At 39.7% G+C, this 27,036-nt stretch overlaps 4 protein-coding genes across 12 annotated transcripts; 3 read left to right on the forward strand and 1 right to left on the reverse strand.

Annotated features, from left to right (window-relative positions):
- The first annotated feature begins 2,137 nt into the window (after window positions 1-2,137).
- LOC137175084 (gamma-aminobutyric acid receptor-associated protein) lies at window positions 2,138-5,312 on the forward strand. The gene is made up of 4 exons (XM_067580749.1): window positions 2,138-2,397; window positions 3,834-3,912; window positions 4,034-4,152; window positions 4,295-5,312. Exons 1-4 carry the CDS (start codon window positions 2,308-2,310, stop codon window positions 4,373-4,375), a joined length of 369 nt encoding a protein of 122 aa, XP_067436850.1. The 5' UTR covers window positions 2,138-2,307; the 3' UTR covers window positions 4,376-5,312.
- Window positions 5,313-6,158: 846 nt separating this feature from the next.
- gps2 (G protein pathway suppressor 2) lies at window positions 6,159-11,025 on the forward strand. Its single transcript, XM_067580743.1, has 11 exons — window positions 6,159-6,333; window positions 6,779-6,896; window positions 8,284-8,393; window positions 8,529-8,641; window positions 8,740-8,819; window positions 8,930-9,009; window positions 9,463-9,634; window positions 9,772-9,855; window positions 9,945-10,021; window positions 10,181-10,276; window positions 10,480-11,025. Exons 2-11 carry the CDS (start codon window positions 6,803-6,805, stop codon window positions 10,570-10,572), a joined length of 999 nt encoding a protein of 332 aa, XP_067436844.1. The 5' UTR covers window positions 6,159-6,333; window positions 6,779-6,802; the 3' UTR covers window positions 10,573-11,025.
- Window positions 11,026-11,306: 281 nt separating this feature from the next.
- LOC137175083 (eukaryotic translation initiation factor 5A-1) lies at window positions 11,307-18,174 on the reverse strand. 6 transcript variants are annotated; one of them, XR_010925561.1, is made up of 6 exons: window positions 17,748-18,172; window positions 15,662-15,834; window positions 15,414-15,518; window positions 13,635-13,766; window positions 12,388-13,319; window positions 11,307-12,260 (listed from the first exon to the last, which is right to left on the reverse strand). XR_010925561.1 is itself a non-coding variant. In XM_067580745.1 (6 exons), exons 2-5 carry the CDS (start codon window positions 15,827-15,829, stop codon window positions 13,257-13,259), a joined length of 468 nt encoding a protein of 155 aa, XP_067436846.1. In that variant the 5' UTR covers window positions 15,830-15,834; window positions 17,748-18,173; the 3' UTR covers window positions 11,307-12,587; window positions 13,247-13,256. The 6 variants fall into 6 exon arrangements, 5 of the variants coding, with proteins under 5 accessions (XP_067436846.1, XP_067436847.1, XP_067436849.1 ...); XM_067580745.1 differs by having other exon boundaries at window positions 11,307-12,587; window positions 13,247-13,319; window positions 17,748-18,173; XM_067580746.1 differs by having other exon boundaries at window positions 13,247-13,319.
- Window positions 18,175-22,470: 4,296 nt separating this feature from the next.
- On the forward strand, window positions 22,471-27,023 carry LOC137174842 (Y-box-binding protein 2-A-like). 4 transcript variants are annotated; one of them, XM_067580329.1, is made up of 10 exons: window positions 22,471-22,632; window positions 23,596-23,659; window positions 23,800-23,833; window positions 23,911-24,000; window positions 24,105-24,347; window positions 24,468-24,556; window positions 24,646-24,844; window positions 25,661-25,792; window positions 25,896-25,969; window positions 26,230-26,377. In XM_067580329.1, exons 1-9 carry the CDS (start codon window positions 22,554-22,556, stop codon window positions 25,929-25,931), a joined length of 966 nt encoding a protein of 321 aa, XP_067436430.1. In that variant the 5' UTR covers window positions 22,471-22,553; the 3' UTR covers window positions 25,932-25,969; window positions 26,230-26,377. The 4 variants fall into 4 exon arrangements, with proteins under 4 accessions (XP_067436430.1, XP_067436427.1, XP_067436429.1 ...); XM_067580326.1 differs by lacking the exon at window positions 26,230-26,377 and adding an exon at window positions 26,394-27,023 and having other exon boundaries at window positions 22,472-22,632; window positions 25,893-25,969; XM_067580328.1 differs by lacking the exon at window positions 26,230-26,377 and adding an exon at window positions 26,394-27,023 and having other exon boundaries at window positions 22,472-22,632.
- Window positions 27,024-27,036: the final 13 nt, after the last annotated feature.

The following is a 27,036-nucleotide window of genomic DNA, read 5'->3' on the forward strand; positions in this document are numbered from 1 at the left end:
GATAGGAAGAGTAGGACAGGTTGTCCTGTGTGCTGTCGGTTGCATCGTGTGCCAACAGTGGTCCTCTGAATTAGATATGAACCACCAGTGAAATATGGAAAGCAGGCAAGGAGAGAAAGAGCATGTGAGCCTTTTTGGGACAGTTTATTTCCAACTCCGTCATTAGAAATGTATGTTTATGATGTAGCACGCTCATAATTTAAGTAAAATCCACAATATGGCTGTGAGAGCAGAATAACACCTGCAATCAGAAATCTCTGACATGGAAGAGTTTAGGACATTTTTACTATGATGAAAGGAGTGTAAATTAGTTAGAATAATGTTGGTCAGAGCCTAGTAAATTTTAAAAAAACAACCCAAATTGTATCATCTAAAATGGTTAATGATCTGTAGGTTTGTTTCACCCTCTGTTTTGTGAGAGAGAACAGCGTGTGAACACAAGAGGGACTTTTTAGAGTTATATAATCTATCTGATTGTCACCTTAATCAGCGTAAACTGTCATATGAGTATGAAGCATAGAGGGCAGTTTAGGTGGAGATGTCACATGAGCGAGTATGGAGCTGCGGGTCTGTTGCGCAATAAACTTTTTCAATAACAAATTTTCCCCGGAGTGTTTCAGGAAAAAACATTGAAAATCTGGTTTAAAACATTTTCAGACTTACTTTAGTCTGTATGAAAATATATGTCACTATTTTTAAAAATTCTTGATAGTATTTTGTTAGTGAGTAGTGACTGAACTGTGGTGTAAATTGGTACAACCTTTACAGAAAATTATGTTTCTGCTTCACAAATTCAGACTTTTATGTAATCTTTTTTTCTTGTGGGTTACTGAGTGATTTAACATCTTCAGGACTGATGATTCAAATGAGGAAAATCACTCTTGAATGATATGTATGACATAGAAACATTGTGTGTCCAGTGTGTCTTAGATCATTGGGCTGCCATAGATCTATAAACTTGTCATTACATTTTATATCGGCACTAAGACTTTCCAATTCAAAATCTGTACAGATGTCCCTCTCTCATTGTGTTGAACTATGAGGTTCATCATGGATCTAATTAAACCGTTTATTTATTTTTTTGCTAAGGAAGAGAATTTGTTCAGCAGTTTAGATCTATACAAGTTACTCAGTCAGTAAAGACTTTTAGATCTATACAAGTTACTCAGTCAGTAAAGACTTTTCTTTGTTTTGGTTTGGCATCACATGCCAAAAAGGACAAGGCTTGCTTACTGACCAGGTAAATTGGGGCCCCAAAACTCCAGAGGCCCCTGAAACCTCCATTGTTATTGCGTGTCAACTGATTTGTGCTAATTATTTCAGTCATGTGCTTAAATGAATTGAGTGTTTTATCAAATGGTCATACTACAAATTGGTAAAAGAGTGGAAAGAACAAAAGGGGCCCATTAGCTATTAACCCCAATCTGGTGAATTTAGCCATATGAAAAGGTGAGGAACTAAATTAGGGAGTTATTGTGATACTTAAAATGACATTATTTTGCATTTCGTCAGCCACAGATACAGAACAGCACTGAACCTGGAAGAGAGCCTTCCCCAATGACACAGCAAGGGAATTTTTTCATTTATATTTTTTTTCTTAAATCGGGTTCACAGGATGAAGTGACTTGTTATTACTTGTCTGGTGTTGTTGCAAGAGTGGAAATTTCGAAACTTCAATCCAAATTGAGTCTTTAATCAGCACTGCGCTCGGATAATGAACGAATACACCGTTAACTTACAATAACACCTTTTTCTACTGGATGTATCTGGGAACAGATTTAGATCACCAATGATCTGTATTGCCACGCTCACAGTTCCATATCGCATGTTTTTGAGTTTCCTCCCTGTGGCTGCTAACTAACTAGCTGGGCCTCGGTCATATGACAAGGACAGATGCCTCCTCACCGCCCTACCCTGCGTCTTTACGCGCGGCGGTTGATCAAAATAAAATAGTCCCACAGAAAATATCAGCGTTGCATTTAAATAATCCCAAAAATTGGGCAATACAAAAACTCTTAGATACATGTTGATTATTCATTTACAATAGTCGATAAAGTAGTTTGTAATAGCGTTTAAATACAGCCTGCGGACTAGACTCTCCCCTCTACGTCATATTGTTATTGTATCCCTCCGCCGCCGTCGCACTAGGAAAACAGCTGTGGCAAGCTAAAGCGAGCTAGCATCGTTTTGTTTCTGTCGTGTGTGTGTGTGTCAGCGATTCCAGCCGTCCCTTGAGCGAATCTACCGCTATCTTAAAACCCCCCTGGAGTGACCGACGACTTGTTGTCTGTCATCTCTTTTGTCACGATGAAGTTTCAATACAAAGAGGAGCACCCTTTTGAGAAAAGGCGGTCCGAGGGCGAGAAAATAAGGAAGAAGTATCCGGACAGGGTACCAGTAAGTAGCTAACGTTAGCTTGGGGGAGCACGGTTGATTGTTTTTGACAGATGGTGTACGCACTTATTTTCGAAATATAGTGCTATAGTTTAATCCTACATACTGATAATATTCTTATCTCTGTCTCTATTTGGCTGCCACGTTAGTAAACAAACAGTGGTAGATGTTAGCCATCGAGAATTATGGCCGCACTGAACAGGCCAGCTAGTAATAGCGTTATTTAGCTTCGTGTAATCCTTTTGTGATTGACTTATTATTGTAATATACTCTAAATAACTGGAGAGAAATAGCCTTTGTCTTAAATAATTTAACATCTTGTAGGTTATAACGACTTAGGTGGTTGATATAGTGAAAGACATACAGTCTGAAGTGACTATGGAGAGGTGGCTGGGTGTAACGTTATGCTAACAGCAGCGCACCTTAAAATAGTTGTTGTCAACAGACAGACAGGATACTTGTTTACGTCGCTCGGGATCTTGTAGGTGGATTGTACGCAGCTCCACAGTCACTCTTTGGTCTTTTACCCCTTAAACTGGCCGGACTAGACTGTCTAGAGTCTAAAAAAAAATCAAACTGTCAGCAGATTAATGTGCTTTGGGGCTTTTGTAATGTATGACGAGCTTGACTTGTCTCTATAGTTATCTAGTTTCACTGTCTTTCATGTTTTACAGCTGTTATCAGCCACAGATTAGACTGAACTTCATACTATGTGTGGCTACAAATAACAATTTATTTTTCATTGTCAATTAATCTTAAATTAATCAATCATTTGATCTGCAGGTTCCCAGAACTCAAAATAGTATTTTAAAATGTGTTGTTTTGTGCGACCAGTAGCCCAAAACCCAAAGATATTCATTTTACTATCATAGAGGACTAAAAAAACAGAAAATATTCATATTTAAGAAGTTGAAATGAGCAGATTTTGACATTTACGCTTAAGAAAATTATTTAAACAATAAATCAAATATCCAAAACAAAACAAAACAAAAATTTGCTGATGATTTTCTGCCCATCGGCTCATCTTTTAGGCTCTACAGTGTGTCACCGCTTGGTTTGTGGGCTGAAAGTATTTTACAAATTCCTAATTTTAGACCAAAGAGTGGGAACTTATTAATAATTTCATTTTTGCCCTTCCTCCAGTCCTTTGTAATAGAATCCTTGGTATAAACTGTGAACATAGAAATATACCTGGTTTCTTTCTAACTAACTACAAAATACCAGGGGAATTTTTTTCTTTAACATCTGGATTAAATATATTTCAGGTCTCGCTTGACTGAAAATGTAGTGCATTCTCAGATCCCTTTTCTGAGAAAGGTGAAACATACTTTTAAAGTATCTCTCACTCAATACACACAGCCTTTGTTTGGTGGAAAATGTAAAAGATTTATTTGCTCAGGACATGTTTTTGCAACAGTTTTTATTCCTCTTTTGTTCAGGTAATCGTGGAGAAAGCCCCCAAAGCCAGAATAGGAGATCTGGACAAGAAGAAATACCTTGTCCCCTCCGACCTGACAGGTAAACACACGCACAGTTTTAAACAGATATGAACATGTGCCAAATCTCTTGAGAAATGTCAGAACTATGTCACAGTAACATATGAATTTTCCACAATATTTTATCCTTTTTTTTCCTTCAGTGGGCCAGTTTTACTTCCTCATCCGGAAAAGAATCCACTTGCGAGCCGAGGATGCTCTCTTCTTCTTTGTAAACAATGTCATTCCACCCACCTCAGCTACCATGGGCCTGTTGTACCAGGTGAGACTCTTTTTCTACCTCACTAAACCGCTCTCAAACTAAATCTCTATCAGCGTGTTATGTTTTTGTTTCTTACTTACATTAATATGAGCCTCCCTCTACATTTTTAACATCTTTTTTTTCTCTTAACTCTCTTTCTCAGGAGCATCATGAAGAGGACTTTTTCCTCTACATTGCCTACAGTGATGAGAGTGTGTATGGGAACAGCCAAAGGGAAATCTGATCCCGCTACTACCCCCCCGCCTCCCCCTCTCCCAACCCCCCCCCACACCCCCAACCACTACCCACCTTTCTGAGACCTCAACCATTCATTCATTTAAATATTAAATCCAGCTCAGCAGCCTAGAGTTCCCAGAGTAAAACATGTCCATTTACGTCTTTATTATTCTGCAGTCTGAATTGTATTTGCCTCCACTTTTCTTTTTAATAGCGACTTTGGTTACGTGGTCTCATGGCCAGTTGTTTTTCTAGTGTCATCATTGATCATACTTTACTGAGAAAAAAAAAAAAAAAAAAACTGAGAAAGAATGATGAAATAATTTTAGGACTAGGCCGTACTTATAGTTACTCCAGGGTTAAGGGAAAAAAAAAAAGACATTGTATGTGAGTTCAAATCAGCTCTTGTTGATAATGACGATAGTTCAAGTATTGGTTGTTCAGTTTTGACAAGCTTGCAGGAAGATAAAAGTGTGTTTTTGAGTTTCGGGTATGAATTTGATAGCATCCACCAGTTGACGGCGGGTTATTTTGTCTCTAGCAGAGTAAAGGATAACTGTTTTGCAGCAGTTCTTTTCCTAGAAGAAACTGATGTCACCAGCCACTATGAAGTTGGTGAATTAGGATTTAGCGTACTGCCCCGCATCTTTTTTGCAAAGGAGTATCATAGAATTCAGACTTAACAATCATCCTCTGCTTTCAGTGGTAAGACTATTATGTTGACTGCTACTATGATTATTGTTGTTATTATTGTTAATTTTAGATGGCTTAATTTCTAAAGGTATTGTAAAGCTGAGTGCAATTTTCTCTTTTTTTTAAGTTTTGTCTCCTTTTTTTTTTTTTTTTTTTTTTTTTAAAAAAGATTTGAACTCTGTATACAGCTGCATTACTGGCTCTTTCTCTCCACTCATGACCATACATGATAAAATGTGATGAAAAGCTAATGTGTTTCTTGTCTTTATTGAATATCTTAAGAGTTTTGTTTATTGTTTTTTTTTTAATTATTACTCTTGTGAAAGGCTCACCGTTTGCATATAGTTTTGGTATAGACTGCAACCTGGCTAGATAAAGACATCAAGTCTTTACATAAATCAAATCCATTTTATTTATATTGTCCAAAATCACAAGTGTATAATACTTTTGATACGGATCGTGTCAGTGCTATAAGGTCATTTATTGTGTTATTCTGAGTTGGTGGTTCAGTTTAACTTTCATAGATTTTGATGCCGTATTTGAATAAGATGCGTTATCATATCAACTACTGTGGCTGCTCAAATATTGTGTGCTTGTCCTACTTACACAAGGCCACTCCTATTTGTTGTTTCTTGTCCAAGAAGCTGGTTTGACTAAGCATGAGAGTTTTTTTCTACAGCTTTTATTAAGCAATATAAAATTACTTAAACAATTTACAGAACAAGGGGAACAACAACTGAGATGATGAAATTAGGCACAAGATATATAGAGGAAAAAAAACGAGCTAGGCAAAAATAAATATAGTAAATTTAAATGTACAAGAGATAATTCAATATAGGTCAACATATCAGGATGAAGTTTTTTTGTTTTTCTATTCATCTTTGCTTTAAATTTGAGCAAAAATTAATATAAAGAGGGATATCTGTTAGACTTCTTCCATGTGAGTTACGCAGTAAAATGATCAAAATATATATACAATATATATAATATTCAATATAAACGTCTTAGTAATTAGCGGCAGCTTTGGAGAATCTAAGAACGACTCTAATGATAAACTACAAGACCCAGAGTGCAATTCGAAGGGGGAAAAAAAACGTGGCACCGGAAGCTCAACATTATCACCCGGGCAGAAAAACCTCTCCCGTCTGTTTATGTTTTAAGGGAGAAGTTTTTATTTTAATTTGTTTAACTGCTCCAGACGCAGCCAAGTGGCCTCAAATTTAAACCGCAAGACGGTTAAATTCTTATTAAACGACCCACAAAGCAACAAAAGTAAGTTTTTTTCTCGTATTTCATCACAGTAAAGAAACGTTAGAACAGATGGTATGAACTGCGTAGCGTTGATGCTAATCGACAAGCTAACTACAGTTCATATTTGCCCTCTTGCACAGTTGAAAATAACATTTTTGCCGCCAATTTGCATGTTTAAGCTCCATGCAATTTTATCTTGTGTCCACTGACAGATGACACTATAACATACTATCAGTTAAGAGCAGCTGGAGTTAGTAATGCTGTCTTAGCCGAGTAGCAGCTAACTTAGGCCTTTATCTAACTGATAGCTGCATTTGTGAGACTGAATATGCTTCTGCATCCATGTAGCGGGCATTTCTACCGGTTACACTCACTACTGAGACCTCTCTTGACTCTGTAAACTGTATCTGAGCTATTCCTTGTAAATTTGCACAACTGTAAACTGACATTTCGACCCTAAAATCAGCTGGCCCCTCCACTGCCTGTCACCATGCCCGCCCTGCTGGAGAGACCCAAGCTGTCCAACGCGATGGCCAGAGCCCTCCACAAACACATCATGAGGGAGAGGGAGCGCAAGAGACAAGGTGTGCTGTCACTGCGTGTGTGTCTGTGTGGTGTAAAAATGCCAGAAATGTACAAGTATTGAATAATCTTTTTGTTTTGCAATTTAGTTCCAATTTGGCATTTAAAGGAAGGGTTCACAGTTTTTAAAGTCTGTCTTAAAACAATATTCAGGTACCCAAATGAACATTGACACGTGTTTTTCTTGCTGTAATCATTCATCCTGTTCATACTGACCATTAGTAGATCCCCTCCTAATGCACTTATAATGTAAATGATGGGATGACAAAATCCACAATCCTCCTTCTGTGCAAAAAATATATTTGAATGTTTATTTGAAGCTAATATGAAGCTTCAGTCTGTCCAAATGAGTCAAATCCAGTAGATATCGTTCAACGTTACAGTCTTTTTACCATCAAAGTTCCTCTTTTTATTACTATACTTCTGCCACAGCTCAACAGGGAAACACAAAGAGGGATTTTGATACAAAAAAGACTGTAAATGTGTCAGATATCCACTTGATTTGACTAACTCAGACTGCTGAAGCCTCATATAAGCTTCAGATAAACTTTTAAATACATTTTTGCACAAAACGACTGTGTGGACACACTGTGGATTTTGGCCCCCATCACTTACATTGAAAGTACACTTTATGGGAATCTTTTAATAGTCTATAATAGTATGAAAAGGAGGAATGATTACAGTGAGAAAAACCTCTTTTAATGTTCTGACTGTTGTTTTAAGAAAGACTTGAAAAACCATGAACCTATCCTTTAATATATGGAAAGTCAAAAATGAGGGCAGCTTTAGCACTCTGCTATCTGCCTCTCAACTCTAGCATAAACACCAGAATCTATGCATCATTTTCCTAAATATACAGTTCCCTCTGTTCCCCCAGAAATACAGTTTATTATAAGTTTGTACATTATATTGATGTGTAATGTAAAATTTTCCCACCAAAATTAGAGTTGGTGGACAAAACATAACAAATCCTTTTTAGTATAGTGTAATGCAATGTTTAAAGGTGTTTTTTAGTATTTTTTTCTACATGTAAACAAATATCTTTTATAAATTCCTCTTGGTATAAAGCTATAAGAACAGCAAAACTCACCACAAACTGCTTTATTGCAGAGTTTGCATTGGATTCAATTAGATTTAGATTTAGATTAACTGAACTGAACTAACATGTTAGTAGATAAACACTTTACTCTCTGAAAAATAAGGCTCTAAAGAATGAATATGTCCACTTTTATATTTAAGTAAATCTTATAGTTAATAACACTTACTTTTACTTTAGTGGTAGGATTTTTAATTGAGTATTTCTGTATTGTGTTGTTGCCTCTTTTTGTGTAAAGTAAGGGATTTTAATATGTTTTCCTCCACTGAACAACATAAAAATCCTTTTTTCAGAGGAGGAAGAAGTGGACAAAATGATGGAACAGAAGATGAAGGAGGAGGAAGAGAGGAAGAGGACAAAAGAAATAGAGGAGAGGATGTCCTTGGAGGAAACCAAAGAACAGGTTGGAAAACTACTTAAAAAAACACACACACACAAACTGCTCAGAAGTTTGACGTTTGCTGTCTCACTTTGGGTTGGGAGAAATGATATACAGCAGTATGTTTTCTTACATTCTGAACCTAAATCTCAACTTCAGGTAATGAAGATGGGGGAGAAGCTTCAGGGACTCCAAGAAGAGAAACACCAGCTGTTCTTACAACTCAAGAAAGTACTTCATGAAGAGGAGAAAAGACGCAGAAAGGAGCAGAGGTAATCAGGACGTCAGTGCCTCTGTTTTAAAATTCCCAAAGTTAAAAGCAAATGTTGTGTGAGGATGTTAACGAGCTTCTGTACCTCCTGTCCTCTAGTGACATCACAACATTGACGTCAGCCAGCTACCAGCCCAGTCTGCCCATGCACGCAGGGCAGCACCTCCTCAGCATTCAAGGTACGTTCTAAGTTCCTACAATCATTTCTCATGTGGAGAAATAGTCATTATCCTTTTGACATAATTATTATTAGTCAGCTGATCCTTTTTATCCTCTTCATCTCTTTCAGGCAGTCCGGTCAGTCACAGTCGACCTGGTGCGCTGCTCGGAGAACGAAGCAAACAGCTGTTCCCAGCTGCTGTGATTCCGGTGAGTGAAGGAGTGTTTCACCTCAAGATTTCAAGATTTCATTTATTCTCATTTTCTTGTGTAATGCTGTTCCTCCGAGCCCACATCAGTGCAGCAACAGAAAGGAAAGATTTACTGTATATCTAAAAATTCCCTTTAAGAAATTATAAAAACATTTAATTTCCAAGAGAAAACAAAACAAAAAGAAGAGCATTTAACAACACAGTGCATTAAAGTGCATTTAGAGAGAAAAGTACATGTCTCAGTTCGATGTAGACGTACACAACTTGTCACTTTCTCTCCACAGGTGATAACGCTGGAGTGTTGAATTTCTCAGATTTTTCTGATATTCATAGTCTTTTTGAACTGTTTGCAGAAGTAGAAGCACATGAGTACATATTTCTGGAGAGAGAGACACTTAGGAGTGATTAATGTTCACCCCTCCTCCTCCTCCTCCTCCTCCTCTTCTTTCAGGCACGTCACTATCAGACGCCAGGGTTCAGCTCGGGCTCAGCGGAGCACGGGCAGTTCAGCGGCAGTCAGGGGGTCCATGAGCCATACGGAGTGGCCCAAGCCCAGCATCCCTCCACCTACGCCCCTGGACCGTCTGTACCAGTCAGTTTCGCAAGCAGCTCTCAGATCAGAGGTACAGGACGTGTGTGTGTGTCATTATAAGGAAACTAATGCACAGTTATCTGCTCTTTGTCATCTGTTATAAAGTCATTTGTGCTTGTTTTGTCTACCTCAAAGATCATTTCCTTACTCTGCACCTCTCTCCTTCAGGTGCGTCTGCGTTTCAGGCGATGCAGTATCTCCCCCACCAGCAGGCTGGCTACCCTGTCCACAATCACTTCACCTCTCAGCCTGGTCAGTTCCCATGTTGTCATATTACAAAGGAATTATGAAATAACTTCACGTAGGTTCTGTAGTTGACGTAAGTTTTATATCTCATGCAGGATACATCCCCGGAGCAGGAATACCCCTCCAGAAGCAGCTGGAACATGCCAACCAACAGTCAGGCTTCACTGACGCAGTAAGAGCTTTTAAAATATAGATGCTTTAGTGTTGTCTTGTTGAAGACCCCTAAACATGCACTAATTTGAAAATATTAAACTGAACATGACAATAGTAAAAGTCGAATTCATATGTGATGATAAATATGCTGTGCTGTGTCTCGCTGATGTTCTCCCAGGGTGCTTTGAGGCCCATGCACCCCTCAGCCATGCATCCTTCTGCTCCAGGCCTGCTGCCCACACCATCGATGGCGGTCCAGATCCCCACTGCAAAGGTGAACCCCCCCCCTCTCCTCAAAACACACGTACAGCTATTTAATTTGAAAATAAGTGAGCGTTTAACTCTCCCACACGTCCTTTACCGCCACCATGTGTTTGTGTTCATGATGTACGTCCTTTACTGGGAAAACTGTTTAAAAACGCTTCTAAAGATCTGTCGCCTGATTTGTCAACGTTTGTCGTCCGTTTCCGTTGCCAGGCCCCGTTCCAGAGCTCTCCCCAGGGCGCTCCTCGCCACGGCTTCCTCCCCCACTCCCAGAGCGGGCAGAGGTTCTACCACCACAGCAAGTAACTCACAGCCACAGTCAACCTTCGTCGTCGTCGTCCTAGTCGGATCGAAAACGGGCCGATGACTTCAAAATGAATAAAGTCATTAGGATGAGTTCTGCCATAATAAGATTTGTTTTATTTCTTGTACAGTATCTTGTTTGAGCTTTGTTTTAACTTTGTTCATGAGTGATCAGCTGTCCCTTTTAAACTCGTGCGCTTCTGTAAAACATCCAGCTTTGATTTTTTTTTTTTTTTTTTTTTTCTACATGACTTCAAACAATGTGAATTTGTAAAATAGCTTATTTTACCTACACTGTAAAGCCATTCTGGAGGTGCTCACGTGCACTGAAAATGTTAATATGTTGTATAAAGCAAAGGCAGCATGAATCAGAGACTATTGTTTGTATACCAGCATTCATAATCACAACATCAGAGGGTTCAGTGTCTCGGCAGTAAATAAAAATTTTTAAAAAAACAGCAACACTTAGTTAGCGTATGTGGATTAAATGAACACTACTACAGCTGAAACACTGCAGCTTAACTGAAAGACCCAATTTCAATGTGTTGCTGACTTCTGGTTAATCTCATTACCTTAAATTCAGTTAACATGACTGTTTTTCTGACAAAACCCATGGAGGATTTTCAGTGTTCTACATCATCCTCCGCCTCAAAAAAAAAAAAAAAATGCAGTTTAAGTCTCTGCTGTTTTAAAGCTTTTGTGTTGCTTAATAAAAAAACAAATAAGCAAACGCCACATCCAAGAGTTTGTGTCATCTTTATTGTTTTTAGCCATGGAGACATTCTGCACAGTTTGGACTTGCTGTATGAACACAAAGTAAGGATACCAAACTGCCACAACTTGTCTGCTAAGAGTACTTCCAAATAATACTCTGCAATCCAGTCGTTTTTTTTCTCCAAACAAGCTCAGTGTGAAGTCCCCCGGGCTGAGGTGTCTCTGCCAAGGAGTTTCTAAGAAGTGAATGAAGTTAAATGGAGGTTTGGCTGAATTTGTATGTTCTTGAAGCAGGGTTTTTGTTTCTCTTTGACACTTTCTTTTTTTTTTTTTTTTGTTAAAGCCTTGAGACAAATAGAAACCAAACCTCTGTGCGCCATGTTGGTAACCTTTTGTTTAATAGACAAGTTTCAGGTGATACATGTTCCAGAAAATAAACAACAAGGAAGGCTTGTTCAGATGAATCACCAAGAGAAAAGTGCCATACAGAAAAGACATGATCTAGTCTTGTATTCAGTACCAATCCTGGATGGCACACACACGCTGAACAAGCCTCAACAGAACAATACAGATTTAGAGTTGAAGCCCTTCATAAAACAGGGGAACATATTTAAAAAAAAAAAAAATACAGTTGTGACATTATCACCAGTTTTCCCCTGATGGCAAATCGCTACTCAATCATTAGAAACCTTCCTCTGACACGTCTGACCTATTTTCTTTATACATCTGGACTGTTTTATTACAGTTATGTGTGCATGTACATGGGGTGTTTTTTTTGTTTTGTTTTTTTTACAGTTTGACATTTCCAATTATTAAAAGTTCTAATTGAACCCGAAAGCGGGTCAGAAAACAGAGTGAGGGAGAGCGAGTATGACAAAGAAAAGACATAAAAGAAAGAAAAAAAAGAGGGAGGATAGCATTGACGAGGCAACATCCCCTCCTTTTCCCCCCAGGTCCAGTGCATCTCGTTTTTGCCCCTGAAACAGAATTACAAGGGGAAGAAAAGAGAAGAAGAAGAAGAAAAAAGGAAGAAAAGTGAGAAATCAGAGAAAGAAAATGGAAAAAAAAAGGAATTTTAAAGTGACAATTAGTGTTTCAACTAGCCTTTGTGGAGGAAACGTTGCACAACCGACAGCTTTTCTTTCTTTTTTTTTTTTTTTTAGTGGACACTTTATTCTACAGCCCCACAGTTTTGCAGGTAAGAAAGTGCAGGAGACAGTTTCAACAGTTGTAGCAGGAAATACAGGAAGCGAACGGCTACTCGTTCAGCGTCGCGTTATCAGATCAGGCTGTAAAATGAAGTGCTGGCCACAGGAAAAAAAAAACAATACAACATTGCTCCAAAATACAATAGTTCTCATTTATATTCCATAGTGCTACATAAAAAATAAAAGGTACACATGCTCATAATAGTGTTAACATGAAAACAAATGAAGGGGCAGGTAAGTAACCAGCGACCTTTCATACAAGCTTCAAATTTTGACTTAGTTACATTTCGTCAGTTATAAAATTTCCCGCTCGTCACCGATATGTCCAGTTCAAACAAATATATACACAAAAAAAAAACATACTTATGCAATGCAATAATATGGAGAAACTATTTCCAGTATAGCGGAAATGTATAATTGTAAATATATGTAACATTTTAAAGTGGCGTTTTCTTTTTCTCGACCTCCCCCGTTTGCTCCACTGATGAACTGCATGACGTCACACACACACACACACACATTCACACACACACATTCACACACATACATACTGCACTGGCATGGCACATGCTGGTGGCTTGGGGTGTAACACCCAAACTCACACACACACACACACACATATATATAATTTTATATGACGCACACACACACGCTCCTCCTCAGGCAGGCTTGGGTCAGGCGGTGGTTAGAGGGAGAGGGGGGGGGGGGTGTGAGAGGACAGCTGTGTGTCGATACAGCTGTGTCTCTGTATTTACCTGCGGTGGCTTATTTACCCAACGCTTTGATGCCGATTGCAGCTTCTTCCTCCATTGCATTTAGAACAGTGATCTGAGGAGACAAAACAAGGCGGATTTGTTAATGTGTGTGTGTGTGGTTTGGATAAGATGCTCTTCACACCACGGTTTGGTTTTTCTATTGAAAGTTAAAGTCTCAAACTACCAGATTCATGTATTTTTTTCATAGTCTTTAATTTTCTAGCAAATGCACTTGTAAAACATGTCAACATGTTCAACGTCGCTACAATTTCCCGAACACTGAAATGTCTCTTTCAGAGACAAGAACAGAAAGGTTCATTTAGCTTTCAAGAGAAGTTCATAACTGACGCCTGTTTTTCAGAACATAACAAAATACTACAGTACTGACCAGGATTTCCTCTCCGGCATCATGCTTGCTCTCTATCTCTTTGCCCAGGTCTCCCTCTGGGATCTTCAGGTCCTCTCTCACTTCCCCGCTGTCCTGGAGCAGGGACAGGTAGCCATCCGTGATCCCGATCAGCTGGGAGAGCAAAGGGAAGAGGGAGGAAGGGTGATACAGGCAGAGCATAGGATTAATCAAGTGTATCTTTTTTGGATTCCTTACATGTATATACAACCGGTAGTTTTCTAAGTATGCATGTGTGATTCATAAATTTTATGTAGCATGCATTAAGCTGATTTCATGAACAAACATTTCAGCTTACGTCCATTTCAAACACAACTGACGTTATTTCCTCCTGGAACCATTAACAACTATTCCCACTATTACACTTGAAATTAAATGTTGCATGATATTGCAGTGCAGAAATAACATTTTAAACAGCATTTTTATTACCCTTGAGCAGGCATACAATTATGCATATTATGTTACATGTGATAAACACACTCTGCAGTTTGTTTTGCACCGTTTTAATCCTACTGGTTTGATCAGTTGAAATCTGTATTTCCTCTGAAGTATGTTGGTATAAATAACATGATGGGTTGGGATGAACATATTAGAGATACAGTATGTTCATAAGTGTATAATTTGATTTTCAAAGGTGACAAAGAGAAGGAAAAATGATCTTATACACATCAGTCAGTGTAGATTTAAAGGTTGGCTACTTTTTAATGAAAAAATATTCGATTATAATACAAATCATCATATTTATGGTTTTTTTAGGACAGGCTTTTCCATTTTTGACTTGCAACTGTTGATTTGCTGCCTTAAATTCACTATCATAAACAGATCAGCTGTAAGTAATTAAAAGTATGTTAATTATGTGAGTATCTGTCTTGTTTATGCTCAACCAAAGAAACTTTCTTACAAACAGAAACACTTCCTCTGTTGTTTTCATATTTTTAATAGTGACTTTTTGGTTTCTAGGGCTAAGTGGTTCTTAAGAAGTACTGTCCTCGCTCATGAATGCAACGCTGTTCACCAGCCATTTCTTAATATATCGATGTTCTTACTGCTTCTAACGAGCATGTGAACGCACCATAAGAAGAGACGTTTCAGATCGATTTGTGCTTTGAGCTGCGTGACTGCACAATGATCACTTTGACAAAAAATTAAAACATGTTAATATGGTTTCTTCATGTGCTCTGTTGCACTATTTCACAGTGAATCGAGCTTCGGCTAAAGCTGAGTAACATCCTAAAAGACTGAATGAGAGTTTCCAACAGTCACTTCTAGATGAACCAGCCTTTTCCCTTCACTCGAGTACCAGATTTACTGATTGTTGCTTCTCTTTTCTTTCTTTATGTCTGCAAAGCTCATCTTCCTTGGGGCTTTTTCTCACTAAAGAGATTCTTAGCTGACTAATAATCATCAGGCTTCTTCTAATTACCATCCAACCACTAATTGTCCCTCAGCAGCCAAATCTAGGACTTATCAAAGACCAGAGCGTATTTGTGAATATTACCGGAATATCAAAGTCGTGACTATAATGTTATAACTCATTCCCTGCAAAGGGAGACCATAAAAACAATTATCACTGATCGATACAGGATGCAAACCCAGTTTTCTAGACAGAAAATCTGAGAAAATGACCCAAGTAACATCACATAATATGACTTAAATCTGGATAAAAAGCTTCTACTGGTGTTGTGGAGTTTGAGAGAAGTTGTACGGAGCACACAAACACTCAGGTAACAGCAGTCCTCCTCGGTCCTGCAGCTGTCTCACCTGGTAATCCATTCTCTTGATGTTAGGGACGTCCATGTTGTGGGTGGAGGGACAGATATCTTCATACTTCTTCCCAGAGAAGATGTCGATACCAACCAAGTGGACCTGCACGAGCACAAAACGCAGAGAGGACCAACAATCAGGCCTCTAATGGAGTCGTTCGTAACCTGACTGATTTAAATCGATGCAGCTGTAGAGTCATCATCATCTGGCACCGTTTAGTGGGTTTTTTGTTTTCCATTACTGACCTTAGCGTGGCCGTGCTTGCCAGTCTTGGAGGTGGACATCTCAACGATCTTGCAAGGTCGGCCTTTCAGCACGACAAAGCCGTTTTTGCGCAGGGCCGAGCACTGCATGGGGAAGGTGGCGGATGCCCCGGCATCACCCGTCTGGAAGTCCAGCTCTGCATCTGCCATGCCTGCTGCAGAGGTCACAGGATACACACATTAGTACAGTTCATATCGACTGTAATATCAGGCCAGATATGATTACTGTAGTATCAGGATATACTGTGAAATTTGTCTTTAACTGTTCTGAATGGATGCATCACAAATCAGTGATACACATTTCTGACCTCTGAGTGAAACCAGTACTGAATGCTTTTACTAGAACTGGGTATTTTACATTTTTCAATACTAGTGCCAATACAGTTTCATACTTTTTCAATTAACCCCTTTCCAATTAAACAAAATCAACCAATCTTCTCAAATATTAAAAGTTGTCTAACAAGAACCTTGCCTAAACCTTTTGCAATGCTAACTTTTTGTACTTTTCTGTACTTTTTCATACTCAGTGCCAAAAAAAAGTACTGAGGTTAAATACCCAGCCCAAGTCTTCACCAGCTTGTCTTTAACAATCACAATATTAATGACTTTTTCCCACTGAGAGCGAATCACCAGCCACTGTGTTTATATAAGCTAAATGTTGCATGAAAGCACCAACACCTACACAAAAAAAAAAACTTTCAGGTCAGATCCAACTTCACAATGTTAATTTAGTAATGAAAAGACAAGCAGTCAGAGCTGCATTGGTGAATATCTGTCAGCTACTGTATATCAGCAGAAGAAGAAATCTGAGAGCTGTCCAGTGACACCAATTCAAACTTCAAAGCTGCAGAGGAAATGACACTTTAATTCATATGCTGTTGTGCTTTTACAAGCCTCGTCCTGCTGTAAAAGCAAAACATAACATTATCACAAAGTAAACATTATAATTTGAACTTATTTATCTGCACTTTTTTGAACATGCTGCGCCTTAAACCTGCTCGTTACAAGCTGCACAGTCCAACTTTTTTTTTATATATCTGTGTTGTCCCGGTGGATCAGCAGAGCTACCTGCCACGAGTACAATATAACTGACACTTCACTGTAAAAAGTTTAACAACTACCTAACAGGGTTTAAAAGATAAACACATCCCTGACTAATAAGTTGTGACTTTTACTGCCCACTTAGGACGTCTGGTCACCGGGTTAAACCGGGGCCGCTAATCCGCGCTAATGACCCATAAATCAAACGTTTAGCAGGCGTGACTTATATTTAACGACCTCCCGTGATGTGTAAACGAACACATGAAACATTTCATGCTCGGGGCGAAAAGTCGCACCTCGGGACAGCTTGTTGTACAGTGTGTCCGCAGTGTTGACTGCGGCCTAGTGCGCACAGGACGTGCCACGGCCCCGTCGTCGGTAACGCATAAAAAACGGGACGGTGTCCCGGAGGCGCATCCATGCGCACTGACTGACTGCACTCAGGCCGAGGCCCTCCTGACGAAGAGATTCAAGGCAAAATGACAACCTTCAATGCATCAAACACCAATGTGGATGCAGACTCTCGTTTAAATGACTCTGGTTATTTTAACTCCCCGCTGAGCGTCAACACGCCCACAGATATGTGTGCATTGGTTGCATTTTTTGGCCCGCTGCTGTACAGTAATGACTAAGCTAATAATACTCTCGATGGCTACGGCGCGCAGCAGCGCACAGAGGAGGCGATACAGTGAAGTTTAGTTATGTTGTGGGCTGAGTGGCATGCGTGTGACAGCGATACAAAGTCTCCATGAATGACAAATCAAGTCTGGAAACACTCAGAAGCTTCTAACAATGAAACAAAGGCGAGCGGTATTTTCCATTTATTTTAGGTTGGGTCATAAAGACGCGCTCGTTAAGTTGACCGGAGCCGCTCCTCTTGTGCAGCAGGCGGGTGTTATTACTTCATCGGGGGGCGTTTAAAGGGAATATACCATAATACAGCCTGAGACAGACATGTGCATAGGATAACTCGTCTGCTCAGGCGCAAACACGCCCCGTCTATTAGATGTTATGATAGGGAACTTACCCTAGTGATAATGGCTCTCCTCTTCTGGTGTTACTTAGCAGCCTTTCTCCCCTTTAATTCCTCCTCTTCCTCCTCTTTTACCGCCCTGTGTTCGTGCGTCTGGCCGGGGTCTGTCTCCTGCTCGCTGGCTCGTTTGCGATGTTGCTCCCCCCCTCTTTTTTCTTTTTTTTTTTAAGCTATCTCTCTTTATTCCTCTTTCATTGCAGTCGTTCCTACTCTCCTCTCGTCTCCTGCTGGTTGGTAATCCAGAGTACAGATCACCTCGTAGCTACGGAGGCGCACAACCGTGAGCAGTCAGCACAGTCCTGGACCCCGCTATGAATGTCTGGATGTATGTCTGAGTGTCTGTATGTATGTATGTATGTCTGCAGCCTGCACTCCACCTTCTCTGGCTCTCCCTCATCCAGCTCCTCACCACTGTCACAACACCGAGCACGTCTAACACTCCTTTTCCTGTCGGAGCCATCAGAGTAAAACCCCCCCAAAAACTGCCTGAAAAGCGTCTATTCAGGGAGGATTTTATTATTATTATCTTTATGTTATCAATACTGTAGCATTTTGAGTTTCACTATGAATGAAAAGCGCGGTACAAATTAAATGTGTTATTATAAGACGTTAAATACAACAGTGTTATGACGTCATGACATCCCTGCATGGTCTGTAGCTTGCTTTTTTTTTTTACAGAAATATTTTTAAAAAAATCTTCTTACACAAAATATATTACTCAATACATAACTCAGTGTCCACTTATTAGCTTTTTCGGGGGCTTTCACCCACATCCCATCTTTTCGTCAGAGGATGGAGTTTGAGCAGTTGTCATGGAGATGGCAGTTTGTAAGCTTAAAGGTGCATTGTGTGGGATTTGATGGCATCAAGTGGCGAGCTTGCAAATTTTTTTTCCCAGGAGGTCATAGTCGTGACCCACCCTACTCTGCTTCTGATTGGCTAGCACTTCATAGCCTTCGTTAGGTTAGGCATTAGGAGTGAGGTTGGTTAGAGTTAGGGTGCAGGGTCAACCAATCAGAGGCAGAGTAGGGCGGGTTGTGACTACAACATCCGGGGAAAATACCCCCCCCGCCCCCCCCTCCAAGCATGTAGGAGAACCTACAGTGGTCGTGAAACTCGCAAAAAACTCAAAAGGCCCTCTCTAGAACCAGTATTTGGTTTGTCCATTCTGAGCTACCGTACAAACATGGTGGTGCAACATGGCGGCCTCCATAGAAGAGGACCTGCTTCTTATGTAGGTATAAAGGGCTCATTCTAAGGTAACACTAATGTAAAACACAACTATCCTTATTTTCAGGTGATTATACACTAATTAAAACATACATATGAATATTATATTCCATTTCTGCCAAGTCTGTTCTGCTAGATGCCACTAAATTCTACAAACTGCACCTTTAATGTCAGTTATTTTGCTACATCGTACTCCAGAATATAAATGTAATCTCAGTATAATACAATGTGCGATATTGTAGTATAGGTTATTAGTATAGGTATAGTATAGGTAATTGGAAATATATATAATTCAATTTCTTTTTAATTGTTATTCTTATTTTATTGTCATTGTCCTTCTATTTTATATTTCCTGTCACAAGACCTGATCATAATTTCAATTTACAATGTTTAATATTTGGACTGTGATTAAATGGAATTTGTTGTGATGAATAAAGTCTGTTTTCTTCTTTCTTCTTTTTTTTTCTAATATAAGCTATTGATTGACAGCAGATATGTATGTTTAACACATAACATAAAAAACATTCTTGATAATGATCCCTTATTATAAAAAAAAATGTGACCACTTTACCTGATGGACAAATCATCTAATGGCAACACCGTCTGTAACATCACCTCAAACATGTTGCACCTTGTTACATAAACGCTGATGCAAACACCAATACTGATATATCTGTGTTAAACTAACGTCAGACAATAACTGTGCTGTTATATTGATCATGCTCTAATACAGAGTACAATGTGACACAATATATGTAAGTAATGTAAAGTTATGGTACTGTCTGAAAGCTTTTTATTCTTCATTTTTAATACTTAATTTGTTTTGTATACAGTGTATACAACATTATTTTGGTTTCACCTGTTTTAGATGTGCTTCAATTAGAGATAAAAAGTATATTTATAGTATTGGTGGTTGTTTACTCACATTTTAAGCACAAAACTGAGCTTTGGATTCATTTGACTTAGTACAGGTACTACAATTTGCTGTTAATACTGGTTTACTTTATTTGCTTGAGTAAACATTTGAATGTGATATATGAGCATTTTGATTCGATACCCTCACAGGAATTTTGTACAACATAGTGATGGAACGAGGAGTCTTCTGTAGATGTTCTGAGTTTTTTTTATTATTATTATTTGTTTAATTGTTGAACGTCTTCTTATTATGACTGAATTTAAGGCTCAGAAGAGAGAATCTGTCTTGTTCTTGAAGACTTAAATGTGCACAGAAATATTCTCTTTTTCCCCCTTAATTGACATAAACACAGTTTTACATTGAAGATGAAGTTGCAACTTTTCCGGTCTCCTCGTGGCTAACTGTGTGGGGCTTGACGTTACTTTCATCCAATCGCAAACCTCGGCAATTTAGCACACTGTGCGCATGCGTGACTTTTCATTCTAGTGCATCATGTACTGATCATCTCTTGTCCTGAACTTATTGACTTTTCTGAGAGGAGCCCTCCCTGTACGCAGCTGATTCATCCACACATCTCTTGTTTTGTTCACAGGCGTCTGTAATGAATAAAAATGTTCAGCTGTGGTTTTTTAATTAATGCTTTTCTCACTTAGACACTTATATCTCCTTGTTATTCATTTCACTTTGCTGCACAAAGTTTGCTGCCATATTGAGACCATAATAATAGTGCACCATGCCTGGTAGAAACTGTCTTTACTTGCATATTAAAGGGGGAAAAACGAGCTCTTCTCCTCCATATGCAGCATACAGAGAGTGCAGGTCAGGGTTTATGTTTTACAGTCTATGATCAGGGTTTGCACAGGACTTTCCATTCAGTGAACTTAAGAAATGGTGAAATGGTGAAAGAAATCTTCCCTATATCTTTGAATACTTTGCTATCATCCTGACTGTGTGTCTTTCTACTGGCTGTAATTCCCTCTGTTACTTATAATTACACTTAATTAATTAATGTGTTTTTATTCTGCTCAGAGACTGAGGGAGGCTTCTGTGCTCAGCAAATGTTATTGATGAACTTGGCAGTTCTTAAAGCTGCTGGGTTAAATGTAGTGGCTTGAAACTGGAGGGGTATGACCTATATGCTCAGGCTGGCACTACAAGTGCACGCTTAACCCCAGAATAAAAATTCAGAAATTACCTTCTTAATCTTACGACAGCTGAAATTTTATTATTAAAGTTCATGAAACCTCAGCAAGCCAGCTCTCGGGGCAAACCGGCATTTAAAAGTTAGAGGGGATATTTATTTAAAGATCATAATCATCATAAAATGCTCATTTAATAATCCAGATGTTGTCGAAGCTTCATCCAGTGCAGAGCAGCAGAAAACCATAAGAGGACTGAGGCAAGGAAATTAGTTCCTGATCAGTTTTTCCAGTAATATAATACAGTATTAATACGATGATGTAATTGCTTGGTGAGAGATTTTTTTCTCACTTAGCATATCATATTTTATCCCAGCTTCATATTCTCATCCCCGGACAGATTTTCATCCAAATATAAGTCATCATCATCTCGTCACACACAGTTTTCTGCCTCTACTGGCTGCATTTGTCTGATGAACCAAAGCAACAGGTTTTCAAGACTTGTTGACAACAAATAAAAAGCAAAAACTGAAAACAAAAAAAGAGAGAACATATTTATATATAACAAGCACAAATATGTTTTGGGATATTTGTGCTGCAGCATCGATGTCTGAAAGTGCAAATTGGTGAGATTGGAGCTGACTTGTTATGCACTGAACTACATCTCATGCTATTTTAGCACAACAATCTGATTTATTGTAATAAAGCCAGTCAAATAACTCTCCAGCTGTTACAGTCATGAGCTGCTCATGTTGCCAAAACCAGCATCCTGCAGAGAACAGTAATTTATAGATCTATCATGAACTGGATTACAATTAAATAACAAAACATCATTCGTATATCACCTTAGCAGCAGATAAAACTGTTAATATGTCATGTTTTTCTCATCTTTTTTTTATTGTGAACACTGTTTTTCTCACTCACTGGTGTCACAAGTGAATGATTGTAATGTAATTGTGGTATTATTGCATGGACTACTGTCTTGCAGACATATTTTGACAGGTTTAGAGTCAAATTTGCACCAAAAGCATAATAATTTCAGTTAAAGGAGTCTGTAGTTGCTCCATGTGATGTTAAATCAAGCCTGAGATATGAGGCATTCAATGTCTTGTCTGTATGATTGTTTGTCTTTCACAACCACTAAAATAAACTGTTAAGGCTTATCATAAACACACAATCATTTTAAACTGATTATTGCTTTGTGCTCCTGTTTAATATGTACCGTTATGATAACATCCTGGAGAAAAAAACAACACACCCTTCCCGTTATAAAATCAGGCTCCTCCTAGTCATACCTGTCCTCCACCTGTCAATTTTTCCCTCCCAATTGCCGGCCGCGCTCAGCCAATCACACTCCGCCTCGGGCTCTCCTGAAACCAATGAGGGCGCGGCTTTCGTCCGGGAAACAGAGGGGATGTCGGGATAAAAACTTAGCCGTGTCGGATAGAAACTTTCGGGAAGAGCAGGAGGGAGGGGGACACCAGGAGTGAAAGTGTAATAAACCGACAAGCGAGCATGACCGACGCCGAGGCGCAGAGCGCTCCACCATCGGCACCGGTGGAAGACAAGCCTCAGCCGGAGAGGAAAGTCATAGGTGGGTGTAGAAAGTCATCATGGTCCATTGATTGTACCGGTACGCGTTCATGAGCGTCTTATGGATGAGCGACTTATACAGACTGTATTGTAGCTGCGTAAAGTTGACTGATATTGTCTCAGGAACGTAAAGCTTCTTCATGTGTGTGACTGTGTTGGTTGTCTGTTGTCCATATTACAGGCTGTCACTCATTTTAATATCGACAAATGATTATCAATCATTATTATCACTTCTTCGGTTGACACCGTGGTGAGTTTCGTTTTTGGCAGCAACACGTGTCAGGTGTTTTACGCGTGGGTTTTGTGAGGCGCAACTATTTATACCAATGACGCCAATGCGTCCACAAACTAAACATCAGCTCCAGAGCCATAGAGCTGAAAAGTTATTTAATTTTTCACCTGGTCACCTGGACATGAATGTGTTTCTTCCTACATGTTTGCGCTCATCTGGAGTTTAATGGATTCAACTTTTTATGAGTTCTCCTTTTTTAACTGGTGAAAACAGGACGAATCTGTATTATTTTTGTATTAAGAATGTGAACACATGATCTAAATTTTGTCTTTATCAGCTGCCACGCGCTCCAAGCAGGACGTGCACGCGCTCTCACACAGGTGCAAATCATTTGTGAGAAGCAAATGAACCAATTAAATGCGATCAGGTGCTTTTAAAAATAAAAAATAAAAAAAGAAACCACTCACTGCTTTTGCTTCATGAGGAAGATGAAAAAGTTTCAGGGTTTTTTTCGAGGTGAAAAACGGGTATCCTTGTTTTGCAGCCCCTCCCTTTTGACCTAGTGTAGACCTGGTTTCAAAGTCTTACTGTTAATGATTGACCCACTGCGCTCCCATTTCTTCTTGTTAGCAGATCTGCCACTAATACAAGCAAGATAAGAGTATATTATGTTCTTTGCCTTTTATTGTCTAGATATATAACTTTATAATTGTGTGCTACCTGTTGTTGCAGCCACCTTGGTGCAAGGCACAGTGAAATGGTTCAATGTACGTAACGGATATGGCTTCATAAACAGGTACTATGTTCCCTTTAATGACCTACGTCACTATGACTTGAGTGCACAATCAGGTTTCTAGTAGCAGTGGTTGAATGAAATCAATGGTTTAAATCCCTGTGAGCAGAGTTTGCTTTTAATCAGGTTTTATTTCCTCACAGGAATGATACCAAAGAGGATGTGTTTGTTCATCAGGTAAGGTGAGGGCAAATTAAGGGACTTAATGTTTTATGGATTAGTACCATCTTTTGATGCTTAATCTGCCTCCTCAGACTGCTATCAAGAAAAACAATCCTAGGAAATTCCTCCGCAGCGTGGGAGACGGGGAGGTTGTGGAGTTTGATGTGATTGAAGCAACTAAGGTGAGAGTTGTGAAATCAATTTGACAATAATGTGATTATTGCAACAAATGTCTGTTGATCTTAAATCCCTCCCTCCTTTTTTTTTTTTTTTTGATGTCCCGCAGGGCTCCGAAGCAGCAAATGTGACCGGCCCTGGCGGTATTCCAGTCAAAGGCAGCCGTTACGCTCCAAACAAACGCCGCTTCCGTCGACGGTTCTTCCCCCGCAACCCTCGGCCCGGCGACCAGGGCAAGCCGGCTGATGGCCAAGCCCCCTCTGTTGAGGGCGAGGGATCAGGGGAGAACGATGGTACGAGACCTCAGCAGCGCCGTCGTAGGCCCCGCAGACCACGGCAGGAGGGACAAGATGTAAGCGGAAGTATGAGGGGAGAAAACATCGTGTGGAGCTTAGAATGAAGCAGAAAACTGAGGGTGAGGTTGTTCTGTGTCATACCAGATTTAAGTTTTGTCTGTTTTTTTTTCTGTCAGGGGGAAGCTGAAGAGCAACAGAACGGAGTTGCAGAAGGCAATCAAACGCAGCGACCGCCACGGCGTAGATTCTGGCGCCCATACCGCAGGTGACTTGACATCATTGCCTATATTTTGTGTTTATTGTGGTTCCACAAATGCAAAGCTTATTTGATATACTCTGTCCTCGGATCCGCAGGCCGTTCCGCCCAAATTCAGCTACTGATGAGCCAACAGAGGGCCAGCAGGCAGCTGCTCCAGAGGAGACCCGGGAGCAGACGGAGACCTCTGAAGCCCCCCAGACCAACGGAGAAGCAGCTGAGGGCCAAGACCAGAAAAAACAACGGCGCCAGTCGAGACGACGTAGACAAAGGAACTCTGAGTCCTCTACCTCTAAAGTGAGTGTGATTATTCTGTATTAAACTACAGCAGTTTGATATTCATGAGTAACACAGAACCTACAGTGAACATTTTCTTTAAAGTCCGTGTAAAGCAATAATCGTGTTCTGAGTTTGTCACACTAGAGAAAAATCTGAATGAAGGGTTCAAAATCATGGAAGAAGTATATTCTCTGCTCTGAAACGCTGGGGGTGTGTCTGCTGAAGGCGCTGAAAGCACGGCCCAACTAAACAGTCTTAACAACACTCATATCAAACTCCTGTATAAAAATACACAACTTTAAAAGAGGAATTGTTTAATTTGGCACATATTTTGTATGTAAATGTGGACTTGTTTCAGTAAAAATGTATCGTAAATGACAAGTGATCCATCACCAATCATCATGTTAAATTGTCGGGGGGGGTTTGTTTGTTGTTGTTTTTTTTTTTTTTTTTAATGGCGTTCGGTGCACCTAATGTTACTCACTTCTCTGCTGAAAAGCAGCTTCGTCACTTGGAATCATGGGTTTGATGTAGCCAATCAAGACACTGACCTGAGTTTAACTGTTAGCAGTCTGTGAGAGCAGCGTTGCAGTGTGAGGTCAGTAGTGTAGTATTGTACAAAATGGGGTGATGGGACACGGCTAGAATCCGTGTTCAAGTTATAATTTTTTAACATTTTTGTTAAAAACATTGTTTCCTTTGGGCAGCCATGCAAATCTGTGGGTCCAAAAAGTTAAACAAATGTAAATACTGATGTGTGTTTTTTACTACAGATGATCTCTGAACACTTTCATGTTGAACACTAAACTATTTCTCTGTTTCTGCATGTTGTAGAACGATACAGAGAAGTCTGCATCGGAGCCTGGTACCCCTCCTCCGACCTCAAAGCAAGCTGACCTGAAATCCACATCCAAATCACCAAAGTCCTCCCCCAGAACTTCCCCTAAACCACCAAAATCACCTGAGGTAAGTTGCTAAAATGGCAATTTTCTGATCTTTACATGATTTCTGTTTCTTGACTGGTTGTGTTGATACAATCACAAGTGACTTGTTTTCTTCCCCGCAGCAGGAAGCTGCCACAACAGTCCCGGCACCAACAGAGTGACGCTCGCAAGAAAACAGTCATGTTACCCTTGGCAAGAGGTGGGACCCCACACTAAAGTGGTGCAACACTGGGTCAGGCGGGGTGGGAGACGTGAGGGTGTAGGGTGACATAACTTGTGCTAAAGGTGCCTCACTGGCTGGCTTTCATAGAGGGCTAAATGACGGACGTTAACGGGCAGTTTGGTTAAGTTTTCTTGTAAATGGATTTAAGGTGGAGGGATGGTATTAAAGGGATAGTTTTATGCAGTCTTTCAGGACTTGTCCACTTATGTTTGGTCTTTTTTTTTTTTTAAATCCAGGGAACATTACTGAGTGAAAGCTCAGACTCTGGGAACCTGGACTGAAATTGTTTTCAGATTTGTCTTTTGTATTTTAATGTCTGTTTTCTTTACTGTCTCTTTGTCAATCCCTGTGTCTCTTGCGGTTTTTTTTATTTCCTTTTTTTTTTGTTTGTTTTTCATAGGTCCAAGGGTTGAAGAACTGGACCTATTTCAGAACACATGCACTGCTCTCCCCTCCCTGCACTCCCCCATCCTCCAACCCACCCTGTCTCGCTGTCATCCCTCAGACCCCCCTTCACCCCCTCCCATCTTGTCATGTGTTGTCTAGACACTGACGTTTGGAGAGGGACGGGGTAGGGAAGAAGGGGATACAGGTGGGTGGTGGGAACATATTTAGAAATGTAAAAGTACATCTTTTTAAAAGAAAAATGGGAAAGAATGGATGATCTGCTTGGTAGCCCAGTTATTCCAACCCCCCTTTAAAAACATTTTTCTTTAATTGACAAGATGGGCCACATCAAGTAGTTTACTAGAGGAACCAGCCTTGATTTTTATTTAACTTTTTAATTTGGTTGAAGAGGGGAAAACCAAGCAGGTGTGAGGTTGGTGGTGCATTAAGGGAGTCAGTTTAGTTCTGTTACCACCTCGATCAATTCTTAAAACCTACTCATTTTCCTCAGTTCAGGATGGATTGATGAAAAGAAACTTTATTTCTTTGTTTTATTTGTGTGTGTGTGCTTTTCTTTGGAGGGGAATATGTGCAATGTCAGTACTTAAAAATACTAATTAATAAATCATGTTTGCAAATCTCAGGATTCAGTCTAT

Source organism: Thunnus thynnus, chromosome 22 (genome assembly GCF_963924715.1).
Source record: "Thunnus thynnus chromosome 22, fThuThy2.1, whole genome shotgun sequence".
Lineage (NCBI taxonomy): Eukaryota > Metazoa > Chordata > Actinopteri > Scombriformes > Scombridae > Thunnus > Thunnus thynnus.